Genomic DNA, 13,141 nt, shown 5'->3' on the forward strand with positions numbered 1-13,141 from the left:
TAGAGGACACATATCAGGGTTTGGGTCAATTCCATTTCAATTCCAGTCAATTCAGAAAGTTAACAAAATACCAATTCCAATAAAAAAGTGTCCTAACTGAAAAGCATTGGAAGATATTTGGAATTGGAGTTGGAATTTAATTGTACTCCCTGAATTGACTGAAATTGAAACAGAATTGACCCCAAACAATCCACCTACTGAGGAAAACTACTCAATTTCGCAATTGCACCTTGTGCATTCTACTATTACAACTTTAAAAAGTAAGTTGAAAGCCGGACTCAGTTCGGGAGGAGGGGGGGCGTCCTCTCAGTTTGGGAACCACTGTGCTAAATTACCACAATTTTCATTAATTATCTTTAAATGATCTCTTCCAGATGAGGACAGGAGTGTTGCAGCCAACCTGTCCCAGAAGGTGCGTCTGCTATGTTGGATCATGACTGGGCCTAAGAACCTGGAGTCTAGAACCAAACACATCCGGGCCACCTGGGCCAACCGATGCAACAAAATCCTCTACATGAGTTCAGTGGAGACAGATTTCCCCACAGTGGGGCTCAACGTAACCGAGGGACGAGACCAGCTCTACTGGAAGACCATCAGAGCCTTCCAGTACATCTACCAACATCACCGCAATGACTACGACTGGGTCCTCAAAGCTGATGATGACACGTTCGTGGTCATCGAAAACCTCCGCTACATCTTGTCCAAACAGGACCCGGAGAAGCCTGTGTACTTTGGGCGAAGGTTCCGCCCGTTCGTCCACCAGGGTTACATGAGCGGTGGAGCCGGCTATGTCCTCAGTAAAGAAGCCGTTAGAAGGTTCATCGAGGGATTCGACATGGCAAAATGTACCCACTTTTCCATCATAGAAGACATGGCTCTGGGGAAGTGTATGGAGACAATGGGTGTGGAGCCGGGAGACTCCAGAGATGTGAAGGGAAGGCAGACGTTTCATCCCTACCCACCAGACAAGTACCTGATCAAAAAGCCACCCAGAAAACGGCCTTGGTTTCTCTTGTACGACTACTACAAACCCAGAGAGGTAAGCATACCCTACCACTAATCAACTGTTCACTTACATCAAGTACACTCATATCATTCTATTCTATTCTCAACTCTCTGGGTGGTTGTGATGCTCTCTCAATCATATGTATTATAGGAGAGTTGTCATAGGTGCTTAGGGTTTGGCATTCACAGTGTTATGACTGACTAGCTAAAGTAAATCTTTACTCATAGATTTACTCATGGCTTTGTACTTATTACAAATAAGTAGCCTTGCACAAATCTTGGCTTACGTTAGTGAGCATTTCTCATTTGCCAAGATTAACCATCCAAATGACAGGTGTGGCATATCAAGAAGATGATTAAATAGCATGATCATTACACAGTTGCACCTTGTGCTGGGGACTATAAAAGTGAACTCTAAAATGTGCAGTTACACAACACAATGCCACAGATGCCACAAGTTTTGATGGAGCGTGCAATTGGCATGCTGACTGCAGGAATATCCACCAGAGCTGTTGCCAGATAATTTAATGTTAATTTCTCTACCATATGCCGCCTCCAACTCCGTTTTAGAGAATTTGGCAGTACGTCTAACCGGCCTCACAACCGCAGACCACAAGTAACCACGCCAGCCCAGGACCACCATATCCGGCTTCTTCACCTGCAGGATCGTCTGAGACCAGCCACACGGATAGCTGATGAAACTATTGGTTTGCACAACCAAAGAATTTCTTCACAAACTGTCAGAAACCGTCTCAGGGAAGCTCATCTGCATGCCTGTCGTTCTCACCAGGGTCTTGACCTGACTGCAGTTCGGCGTCGTAACCGACTTCAGTGGATAAGTGCTCACCTTCAATGACCACTGGCATGCTGGAGAAGTGTGCTCTTCCCGGATGAACCCCAGTTTCAACTGTACCTGGCAGATGGCAGACAGCGTGTATGGTGTCGTGTCATCGTTTTGAACAGAGTGCCCTATGGTGGGGTTATGGTATGGGCAGGCATAAGCTATGGACAACGAACATAATTGCATTTTATTGATGTCAGTTTAAATGCACAGAGATACCGTGACGAGATCCTGAGGCCAATTGTCGTGCCATTTATCCGCCGCCATCACCTCATGTTTCAGCATGATAATGTACAGTCCCATGTCGCAAGAATCTGTACACAATTCCTGGAAGCTGAAAATGTCCCAGTTCTTCCAGGGCCTGCATACTCACCAGACATGTCACCCATTGAGCGTGTTTGGGATGCTCTGGATCGACTGACATGTACGACAGCGTGTTCCACTTCCCGCCAATATCCAACAACTTCGCACAGCCATTGAAGAGGAGTGGGACAACATTCCACAGGCCACAATCAACAACCTGATCAACTCTATGTGAATGACCTGTGTTGCGCTGCATGAGGCTAACGGTGGTCATACAAGATACTGACTGGTTTTCTGATCCACTCTCCTACTTTTATTCGGGTATCAGTGACCAACATATGGATATCTCTATTCCCAGTGTTAGGTTCTGATCTTTAAGAGTTAATGACTCCACGGACACCAGAGAAGCTTAACCAAGTTTAATTCTTCCCAAAGGGTCGATACTGCTGTAATTCAGACACAGACATGGCTTACCCCGTGGTAGTATTCATACCCCACTTTGGGTGGAGTCTCCTCCTTATCGCTAAACATAACATCATTCTTGCTAAGCAGGGAGCTAAGTGATATGAGCCTTCAATGGTTTCTCCCCTTATCAGTACTGCCACATGCGATTGTCTTCCCTGCACTCAGCACCTCCCAAGCTTCATTATGGCACCCCTCATGTCTCTTTTGTAACTAATGTTCCTATAATTCTGAGTATAACAATGTTCAAAGTTTCACACCGAATCCAACACCAGTCAAGTGAAATCCATACATTAGGGCTTAATTTATTTATTCCAATTGACTGATTTCCTTATATGAATTGTAACTCAGTAAAATCTTTGAAATTGTTGCATGTTGCGTTTATATTTTTGTTCAGCGTATAAAGTTTTATACAGGCTTAATACAGCCTTTCTTTCTCCCAGGGCCCAGAATGTTGTTCAGATCACACCATATCATTTCACTACATCCACAATGTACAGATGTACACGCTGGAATACCTCACCTATAATCTACGGCCCTATGGATACCAGTACAGGTACAAGCCTGATTCTGCAGCAACTGAAAGTAAGAGTAACACCATCATACCTGTCTCTGCCAAACACAGAGATAACACAGACAGACTACTGCACTGAAGAAAGTATGTATTACCGTGTAATGTTTAAATGCCAGAAACAACAGCTGACCCTGCCACTTTGTTATGGTATGCTGAGCGATGAGACTGGGGAAATGTAACCACTCAAATTCATCGACACGGTAGTTTTAAACATATTTTGAAACTATACATTGTTTGTTTACAAAGACTCAAATGACAACAACTATATTAAAAATAAAGTTCTAGAGTTGTTGTGAAAGGGTGAGACAGTTGTACTAAGCTCATAAGGCATTTGCTATTTATTGTATATCATTAATGAAATTTGATTTGAGAAGCAGGGAATCTTCCAGACTGTGCCTTTACGTGTAGGTTTGTAATACTGTCAAGTGTCAATCATTTCCCCTGTTTATGTCATTCAAAAGTACATATGATACTTATTGTAGCTGAAAGTGCTTATGATTTAAGGGCTCCATATGTTTTATTTTATTATATAGTTATTAAAACAAACATGTTTATTCTGTTGTGTGAGCTTCACATTTCCTTCTTTGCTTTTGTTGTACAATATTAAACAAAAATATATTTTACAGTCAAGTGTTCATTTTTTTACAACTTACAGTAAAAGAAAGGTTAACATGGTAGTTTGTTTATATGAAAATAGAAGTATCTATTTTATGTCTTCTACAGATTTCTGGAGGTCTAGCACGATATATTACATTCAGTTTGTTAGCGAAAGATGAAACTGAAATAGAACTGGACTAAATACAGCACACACATACAGTAGATATGTCATTTTATGTCATGAGAATCCTGACCTGTGAGAATCTGTTCAGATCACAGGGTTTATGGTTTGGAAGTTATTAAGGTGTCTTTTTATTGGACAGTTATTTGAAGCAACACAATGGGTAAAAACAATAGTGTGTGGAAATATACAAAATGTAAACAGGTTGAACATTTGTACAGTACAGGGGGTGGTTCACAGACTACATAAAGAACATACCAGAAATAAAGAGACAGTATACAGGTCCTCTTGGGAGCATCAGTGTAGCAGTGCTGTCGTTCGCCTGAGCTTTGGTCGAACTGTAAGTGATAGAAAGCCTATGTCCCGATTCTCCACCGTTCTGCGAAGTATGCACTTACACACTCCCCATCCTCAGGAGAATTGGGACGCAGCCATAGATAGATATGAGCCCATGTCCTCAGTGCATCCCTCTGACATTATCATTGGGGAATTTGCACACAGCCCTTCTCTCTTTAAACAAAGCACAACTGTCTGTTACGTGCGGACGCAAACGCTCCTGCACCCGGCCTCCGACTCAAACTGGTTTCCGTTACCCTGGCAACCTCCGTACCAGAACTGGGCGCAGGAGTTGGCTTCCGGGTCGTAGTACCACCTGACCACATACTGACGACACGGCCCAGGGTCCAACGGCTGTCTGCACCCCACCACTGGAACAGACAAGAGGTTTTTGTAATACTTTTTAATTAATTAATTTATTTTTAGGGGGTAGATCAGCTTTAATATTGCCGATAGATTGTAGCTTCCATCAATGTAATCGTCTGCATCATTTCCAATCGCCCATATATATATTTTTTTCCTTTATTATTTTCCCCTAACACTACCATCCCTCCCCTAATTGGAGTAAACTAATGGACAACAACTCTTAGGCTTCTCCTTCCAGATTATACACACTAAATACATTTTACGGACACAGTATATTTTACAATAGTTATCTTTTGTTTGTTTTTAGTCCCAGCCTTCAGCTCCACTCAACCCTCCCAACTATCTCTGAACACCATCCGGTTATGATTTCTATTTGTCATATATTTTTCAACTCTTCTGTGATGTTTCAGGAAAGTTCTGATTCTAAATGAAAAAAACATTTTTGCTAAGAGTATTATTATATTATTGATCGATTGACTATGACTTTTTAAATCACCCAGCAGTGCTATTTGCAGAATTAGCTCCAGGTATATGTTGCAGTTCTTCAGCCATTCCGGAAGCTGCCACCAACAAAAACTACATATGGACAGTAAATGATCTAATGATTCTCTTCTCGTCTCTTCTCTTCGGTTTTTGTAAGACTTTAAAAAGGCTTCTTCATCCTAATAACAAGTTATAAAGCATTACACTTGTTTTATAAATGCTTATAGGACTTTATACTTCAACACCATGGACTAACAGAGAGACAAACGGGTTAATACGTCTGTTTGTTGAAGATGTGACAACTGGTTTTGTAACATTTTGACATACCCTGAACAAGTAAACAGATCTGAGTCTACCAGGGGCGGCAGGTAGCCTAGTGGTTAGAGCGTTGGACTAGTAAACCAAAGGTTGCTAGACCGAATCCCCGAGCTGACAAGGTAAAAATCTGTCGTTCTGCCCCTGAAGAAGGCACTCTTCCTAGGCCGTCATTGTAAATAAGAATTTGTTCTTAACTGACTTTCCTAGTTAAATAAAGGATAAATAAATACCATAGATAAAACATTTCAAAGGAGTAATGAGGAAATGTTTCCCAATTAATTGTTTGTACAGTTCGAGATGTATCCTCCATAATGTAATTTCTCAAATGGTCATTCAAAAAAGAGACTCACCTGGTACAAAGATGTCTGGCAGAAGCTGGGTGGTCTTGGGGATGTACTGCCAGTTGGTGGGTGTCTGGGGGGTCTGGGGTCCCACCATAGAGATAACAGGGGGTTGCTGCTTTCCTCCTTGGCCCCCTGATGCTGCTGTCATGATGTCTGGGAGCTTGTTCAGGGGTACCTCGAAGACCGATGTCGTCTTGCCAGTGTCGATTTCGTTCTCGTTGAAGCCAGGGGATTCTGGGGCCCGTGAGGAGGGAGGGCTCTCGGTCTCAAATATTGGTGGTCCAGGCTGGAGAGGGAGAAATACACAGAGGAAGAAATATCAAATGACTACGCATTCCAGACATAGTGATCACTGCAGCAGTCATGGTAACAGACTGGATGGTAGAGTCTTATGCAGCTATTTACAGCCCTATGTAGTTTGTTAGAGTGTAGTTTATTAGCGTGTAGTTTGTTAGAGTGTAGTTTATTAGAGTGTAATACATAGTTCGTTAGAGTGTAATTTGTGTATTGGTATTGGTATGATAATGTGAAATGTCTACTTTCATGTGGTTTTGGCCATTGTTTGTAATGTCTACTAAACTTGTCCATTTGTTCGTCTTAAGTGTCTTAGTAAGTTCACCCCGTAAGTCCTAAAAGTGTTTTCTCTTACTCTTCTGTAATCGTCCTCAAAGTCGGGTATGCCCCCCCTGTCTGGGACTTCTCTGTAAACCTCAAGGGTGGGCATGGGGTTGGGGATGAAGAGGGTTCCATCGTTGTGCTCACAGATCTGGCTGAGCAGCGTTCTCTCCAGGGCTGTGCCAAGACAGACAGTTTAAAAGACTGTAATCAACCTCAAGTTAATTTCAAGCTATTAAAGGATTAAATAGTCATCCAGGGAGTTTCAAAACATAGAACATCAATCATCACCAGTCATAATAGAATGTCACTGGCCTGTTTCTCTAGCTAGTGTACAGGAACTCCACCACTCGGTTATGTATATAACCTTTGGTTTAAACTTTAAAGAGCGACTGAACACGTCGATTGGCACGTGTGTTTTTCTGTTGCTCATTAGAAAAATGCGATTTCAGTCTTGGAGGTGTGTTTTCTGACCGATTCTTCATTTGGTTAATGATGTTTGTCCCCCATAAAACACTTTATACGTGGAAGCCCTCCTCAAAATCCGCAGAATGAAGCTAAGATACAGTAACTCAAGAAATCTGTAATGCATTTTGAATTTTTTGCCGAGGATGTTTTAGTTGCACAATTTTACATCTAACGAAGGTGTTTGGTGCAGTATTTCTCAAGTTAAATGTGTGACATGTTGTCTTATGTTAACAAAGTCGGAGCTGCTGGGCAGGTCTGTCTCACTGTCTATGCTCCATTTTAGACGAGACTGACTTTATGACCCAAATGATCCTATTTTGACTTTGTAATCAATTTTGACACTAGAATAACTGTTTCTGACTTATATCGTTGACACAGGACATTTTCAAATGGATTTGTTGCTTTTTAAAGGCATCCGTTCTTTAAAGTATCTTATGGCAGTGATGGAAGGCATCACGATTAAGGGTGACATTTTCCCAAATGTAATTTTTAAACAGGCCATGCAGTGAGCATAGTTGGGATGTGATGAAACATGATCTATAACACTTAAAGACATTACAACTATAGTGCAACTATAGTGACAGCGTTTTGTGCAATGCATTTTCACACTGTTTGTTTATACTCAAATACTTCAATTTTAAATATAAAAGTAATAGTATTATCACGTTATTGTTATAAAGCAATTTTGGCACTGTTCCGTGCCGATCTACAGAAATCAAGATATCTCCTTCAGAAACCCCTTAATGGGGCTCTTCAGTAGAGTTGTTAGAATAGATCTGTTGTCTGTTCTTTTATCAATTTAAGCATATGTATTTAGATAGGCCGATGCCATTTAGATGGATTTAATGTTGTATTGACTGCTATGACTGTGGATGTAAATAAAACCGAACTAGAACCATATACTAGGCAGAGTCTAGCACTTTATCTAGAGTCTAGCACTTTATCTAGTCTAGCATTTTATCTAGTCTAGCATTTTATTTAGAGTCTAGCACCTTATCTAGAGTCTAGCACTTCATCTAGAGTCTTGAACCTCATCTAGAGTCTAGCACTTTATCTAGAGTCTTGAACTTCATCTAGAGTCTTGAACTTCATCTAGAGTCTTGAACTTCACCTAGAGTCTTGAACTTCACCTAGAGTCTTGAACTTCACCTAGAGTCTTGAACTTCATCTAGAGTCTTGAACTTCACCTAGAGTCTTGAACTTCATCTAGAGTCTTGAACTTCACCTAGAGTCTTGAACTTCACCTAGAGTCTTGAACTTCACCTAGAGTCTTGAACTTCATCTAGAGTCTTGAACTTCATCTAGAGTCTTGAACTTCACCTAGAGTCTTGAACTTCACCTAGAGTTTTGAACTTCATCTAGAGTCTTGAACTTCACCTAGAGTCTTGAACTTCATCTAGAGTCTTGAACTTCATCTAGAGTCTTGCACTTCATCTAGAGTCTTGAACTTCATCTAGAGTCTTGAACTTCACCTAGAGTCTTGAACTTCACCTAGAGTCCAGCACTTCATCTAGAGTCCAGCACTTCATCTAGTCTTGAACTTCACCTAGAGTCTTGAACTTCACCTAGAGTCTTGAACTTCACCTAGAGTCTTGAATTTCACCTAGAGTCTTGCACTTCATCTAGAGTCTTGAACTTCATCTAGAGTCTTGAACTTCACCTAGAGTCTAGCACTTCATCTAGAGTCTAGCACTTTATCTAGAGTCTAGAACTTCATCTAGAGTCTAGCACTTCATCTAGAGTCTAGCACTTCATCTAGAGTCTTGAACTTCATCTAGAGTCTTGAACTTCACCTAGAGTCTAGCACTTCATCTAGAGTCTAGCACTTTATCTAGAGTCTAGCACTTCATCTAGAGTCTAGCACTTCATCTAGAGTCTTGAACGTCATCTAGAGTCTTGAACGTCATCTAGTCTTGAACGTCATCTAGAGTCTTGAACTTTATCTAGAGTCTTGAACTTCATCTAGAGTCTTGAACTTCCCCTAGAGTCTTGAACTTCCCCTAGAGTCTTAAACTTCCCCTAGAGTCTTCCCCTAGAGTCTTAAACTTCCCCTAGAGTCTTAAACTTCCCCTAGAGTCTTAAACTTCATCTAGAGTCTAAAACGTTCTCTAGAGTTTTGAACTTCATCTAGAACCACATACTGGGCAGCGTCATGAAGTCTTCGATCAGATACATGTGTTCCTCGTCTGGGTCAGAGGCGATAGCGATCATCTCAGATTGGAACTCTGCGTAGAGCGGGTCTTTCTTATTCACCACCCCGATGACAAACATCTCAATGCCGGCGGTGTGGGCCTCCCTGGCGGCGTCCTCAGGCTGCACTGCGTCACGCCGGTCTGCCTGCCCGTCTGTTAGTACCACGGCAACTTTACGAACACCGGGCCGCGAGGCCTGGAACAGCTGGTTGGCTCTCCCAATGGCACTACCCGTAAAGGTGCCCTCGCCCAGGTACGGCATCTTCCTCACCGCAGCCTGAGAGAAATTACACGGACAGACAGACAGACAGACAGACAGACAGACAGACAGACAGACAGACAGACAGACAGACAGACAGACAGACAGACAGACAGACAGACAGACAGACAGACAGACAGACAGACAGACAGACAGACAGACAGACAGACAGACAGACAGACAGACAGATAGATAGATAGATAGATAGATAGATAGATAGATAGATAGATAGATAGATAGATAGATAGATAGATAGATAGATAGATAGATAGATAGATAGATAGATAGATAGATAGATAGATAGATAGATAGATAGATAGATAGATAGATGATAGACATACCAGGGGATGAAAGAGTGAGTGTAATTAACATCAGACAGAAAAAGGATACAGCAGAATAAACACAGATCTGCTTCAAGCATATCTAGGCTTTAGCTCAGAGGGCTAATACAGTTGTGACATGCAGGAGACCCGGGATTCGAACCCAGTCTGTGAAAGGTACTCATCTGCTTCAATACTACTGACCTTGATGTCGTTCTGGCTGGACTGCTGCGTCAGACTGACCACCACTATGTCCACATGACTGTAGAGGACCACACCAATCCTGCTGGCCTCGCGGTTCACAGACACACGGTCAATCAGGGTGTTCACAAAGTCCTTGACCACCTCGAAGTTCTCCGGTCCAACACTCTCTGAGCTGTCAATCACAAACACCAACTCCAGAGGACTCTCTCTGCACTTCACACCACAGCCTGAGAACATAAACATAGACTGTCTCTATATCAATCAATCAAATGTATTTAAAAAGTCATTTTTACATCCGCAGTTATCACAAAGTGTTTTCAGCAACCTGGACTAGAACCCAAAGAGCAAACAGAAGCACATTTGATTTATTCATGTTTATCTATTTAGCAAAGGATTGTCCAGCAATAGTAACAATTGCCCGTGCACTCTGTGCACAGTTCCTGTCACGTCCTGGCCAGTATAAGGGTTAATTGTTATTGTAGTTTGGTCAGGACGTGGCAGAGGGTATTTGTTTTATGTGGTTCAGGGTGGTGTGTTAGTTAGGAGGGCGTTTGATTTATTATTTCCGGGTTTTGAGTTATGGTCTATGTTTATGTATTTCTATGTGTAGTCTAGTGAGTGTGTTTCTATGTTGAGTTAATTGGGGTGGACTTCCAATTGAAGGCAGCTGTTTGGTGTTGCCTTTGATTGGAAGTCCTATATTAGTTGGGTGTGTTTGTCTTGTATTTGTGGGAGATTGTTTTTGCATTGCGTGTTTTGTTAGCCTGCAAAACTGTCATTTTTCGTGCTTATTGTTTTCTTGTTTTTTTCGTGTTCAACGTTGGTTAATAAATTAAGAAAATGAACACCAACTCTGCTGCATATTGGTCCACCTTTTCAGACGACGATTTCGCTATATCGTCCTCCGACGAAGAAAGCCGTGACAGTTCCTTAGAAATAATAAATGTTGGCTAACACTTTAACAATGGTGTTTATGTTCTGTAGATATGTATAGTCAATGAGCTGTTTTAACTCACCACAACTTTCCCTGATAATTTTGATGACTTCCTCTCTCTGTGGGTGGAAGAGGAAAACATTAATATATTAAAATAGGGTTGAGAGACATAACAAAGGTGCCATTATGAAACAGTATGGATTTTGTGCTCTACTCACTGTCAAGCCAGGATCCCCCTTCTCACCAGATTTCCCCTGCAAGTTTGAACACACGTTAGCGATCAACATATAAATGAACCATGAAATACGTTATTTTATAACCATGATGGGACCAGAAGACTATCATACCATGGGTCCTATAGATCCTGGCTCTCCAAATTCTCCCTTGTCTCCTTTCTTCCCACGGTCTCCAAGAATCCCCATGTCTCCCTGTGTACAGTAATATGACATCAGTATTGTTAAGAACATCAACAAGAACATTTATAGTGAACAGCAAATGGTTGTGTGTGTCCATGTTGGCATTGAACCGGTCTGTGTGTGTTTGGCAGTTACAGTCCTGTGTGGCTCAAGTTGTTGGTTCAATTCCTGCAGGGATAAAACATTGGTTAAGTTTCTACCTTTTCTCCTGGAAAGCCGTCCCCTGGAGGCCCCCGGGGGCCCTTTGGCCCCTCGAACCCAGGCTCTCCCTGAATGTCGAAAAAATACAAGACTAATGATTAGTATGATTAATCATTGCTAATGTTAAAACAGCTCACAATACTGTATACAGCAGCACACAGAAAATTGTGCCACATGTCAGATTGATAGTACCAAAACCAATTTCCCTCTAAACATACAGGTAGCTGCCAAAATAAAATAAACACTTGAGTAAAAGTATATTGAAAGCAAGTGCTTCCACACAGGTGTGGTTCCTGAGTTAATTAAGCAATTAAAACATCCAATCATGCTTAGGGTCATGTATAAATATGTACAGTTGCCCATTGTCTTGGCTACCATGGCTAGAAGAAGCATAGGGGGGGGGTTAAAGGGTGTGTGCCAGTCACCAGATCTCAACCCAATTGAATGGTTATGGGAGATTCTGAAGCTGCACATCAGAGAGCGTTTTTTCACTATCATCAACAAAATTGAATTTATTGTGGAAGAATGGTGTTGCATCCCTCCAATAGAGTTCCAGACACGTATAGAATCTATGCCAAGGTGCATTGAAGCTGTTCTGGTGGCGCGTGGTGGCCCAACGCCCTATTACCTGTAGTTCCCCACTTGAACATAGCACAGTCTTTTGTTTCTGGCACCATGAATGACATACTGCACTATAATTACATTGGCATTTAATTAGAATTGCAGTTGATATATTGTCACTATGACATAAGTATCCAATAAATTGTCATGCCCTGATCTGTTTTCACCTGTCCCTGTGATTGTCTCCACCCCCTCCAGGTGTCGATTATTTTCCCCAGTGTATTTATCCCTGTGTTTCCTGTCTCTCTGTGCCAGTTCGTCTTGTATGTTTTCCAAGTCAACCAGCGGTTTCCCCGTTCTACTGCTTTTTGCTATTCTCCTTTTTCTAGTCCTCCCGGTTTTGACCCTTGCCTGTTTCTGGATTCTGTACCTGCCTGCCTGACCTTTCTGCCTGCCTTGACCACGAATCTGTCTGCCACTCCTTCTGGACTCTGATCTGGTTTTGACCTTTTGCCTGTCCACGACCATTCTCTTGTCTACTCCTTTTGGATGAATAAACATTGTAAGACTCCAACCATCTGCCTCCTGTGTCTGCATCTGGGTCTCGCCTTGTGTCATGATATAAATATCACACCATTATCATCATTATGATCATTATCGCAGGCCCTACCAAGCCAGTCCAGTGTGATAATGAGGCCCTACCTTGGGCCCCTGGATGCCCTCTCCTGGGATTCCTGACAGACCAGGTGGACCTGGCTGACCCACAGAACCCTGCAAACACACAAACATTAGTTCAGTTCCACATTACAATTTTTTTTAAAGAAACTGGCATTGAAAAGAAACAAGAGATGTTGACAAAAGGTGTGTACAAGAAGATCTACAGCAGATGAAGGATCTATGCCGGGGGTAGGGGCTAGGCTAGGGGTTAGGTGTTAGGGGGTAAAGGGTGGGGGCAAGGGGGTAGGAGTAACTTGATACAGGCTGTTTCTGGACTAATCCTGTGTTACCAGTCATCACTGACCTTAAGTCCCAGCAGACCAATGCCAGGAGGTCCTGTTGGCCCTGGAAGTCCTGATGAACCTCTTTCTCCCTGAAACACAAACATAATATGAATTAATGTTTCATTGTACACATACAGTGCAGTATATACACTCATGCGAG

General features: G+C 42.1%; 2 protein-coding genes across 2 annotated transcripts in view; one reads left to right on the forward strand and one right to left on the reverse strand.

Moving 5' to 3' along the window:
- The first annotated feature begins 380 nt into the window (after positions 1–380).
- LOC106588683 (glycoprotein-N-acetylgalactosamine 3-beta-galactosyltransferase 1-like) lies at positions 381–3,264 on the forward strand. Its single transcript, XM_014177915.2, has 2 exons — positions 381–1,039; positions 3,055–3,264. Exons 1-2 carry the CDS (start codon positions 434–436, stop codon positions 3,262–3,264), a joined length of 816 nt encoding a protein of 271 aa, XP_014033390.2. The 5' UTR covers positions 381–433.
- An 810-nt stretch (positions 3,265–4,074) lies between these two features.
- The window catches only part of col28a1a (collagen, type XXVIII, alpha 1a), a 30,888-nt gene continuing 21,821 nt past the window's right edge, over positions 4,075–13,141 (reverse strand). Inside the window, exons 28-38 of the mRNA XM_014177914.2 lie at positions 13,002–13,070; positions 12,683–12,751; positions 11,419–11,487; positions 11,150–11,230; positions 11,021–11,056; positions 10,885–10,921; positions 9,869–10,095; positions 9,035–9,362; positions 6,460–6,602; positions 5,817–6,096; positions 4,075–4,670 (exon numbers count right to left, since the gene is read on the reverse strand). Coding sequence (XP_014033389.2) covers positions 4,498–4,670; positions 5,817–6,096; positions 6,460–6,602; positions 9,035–9,362; positions 9,869–10,095; positions 10,885–10,921; positions 11,021–11,056; positions 11,150–11,230; positions 11,419–11,487; positions 12,683–12,751; positions 13,002–13,070 — 1,512 coding nt within the window. The 3' untranslated portion in view covers positions 4,075–4,497. The remainder of the gene's footprint in view (positions 4,671–5,816; positions 6,097–6,459; positions 6,603–9,034; positions 9,363–9,868; positions 10,096–10,884; positions 10,922–11,020; positions 11,057–11,149; positions 11,231–11,418; positions 11,488–12,682; positions 12,752–13,001; positions 13,071–13,141) is intronic.

This window comes from Salmo salar, chromosome ssa27 (assembly GCF_905237065.1).
Source record: "Salmo salar chromosome ssa27, Ssal_v3.1, whole genome shotgun sequence".
Lineage (NCBI taxonomy): Eukaryota > Metazoa > Chordata > Actinopteri > Salmoniformes > Salmonidae > Salmo > Salmo salar.

Excerpts from the sequence above, each read along its gene's own strand:
- LOC106588683 (XM_014177915.2), top strand. The coding sequence starts at position 434 with ATGACTGGGCCTAAGAACCTGGAGTCTAGAACCAAACACATCCGGGCC. Across the intron at positions 1,040-3,054 it reads ACTACTACAAACCCAGAGAG|GGCCCAGAATGTTGTTCAGA; the intron begins GTAAGCATACCC and ends TCTTTCTCCCAG.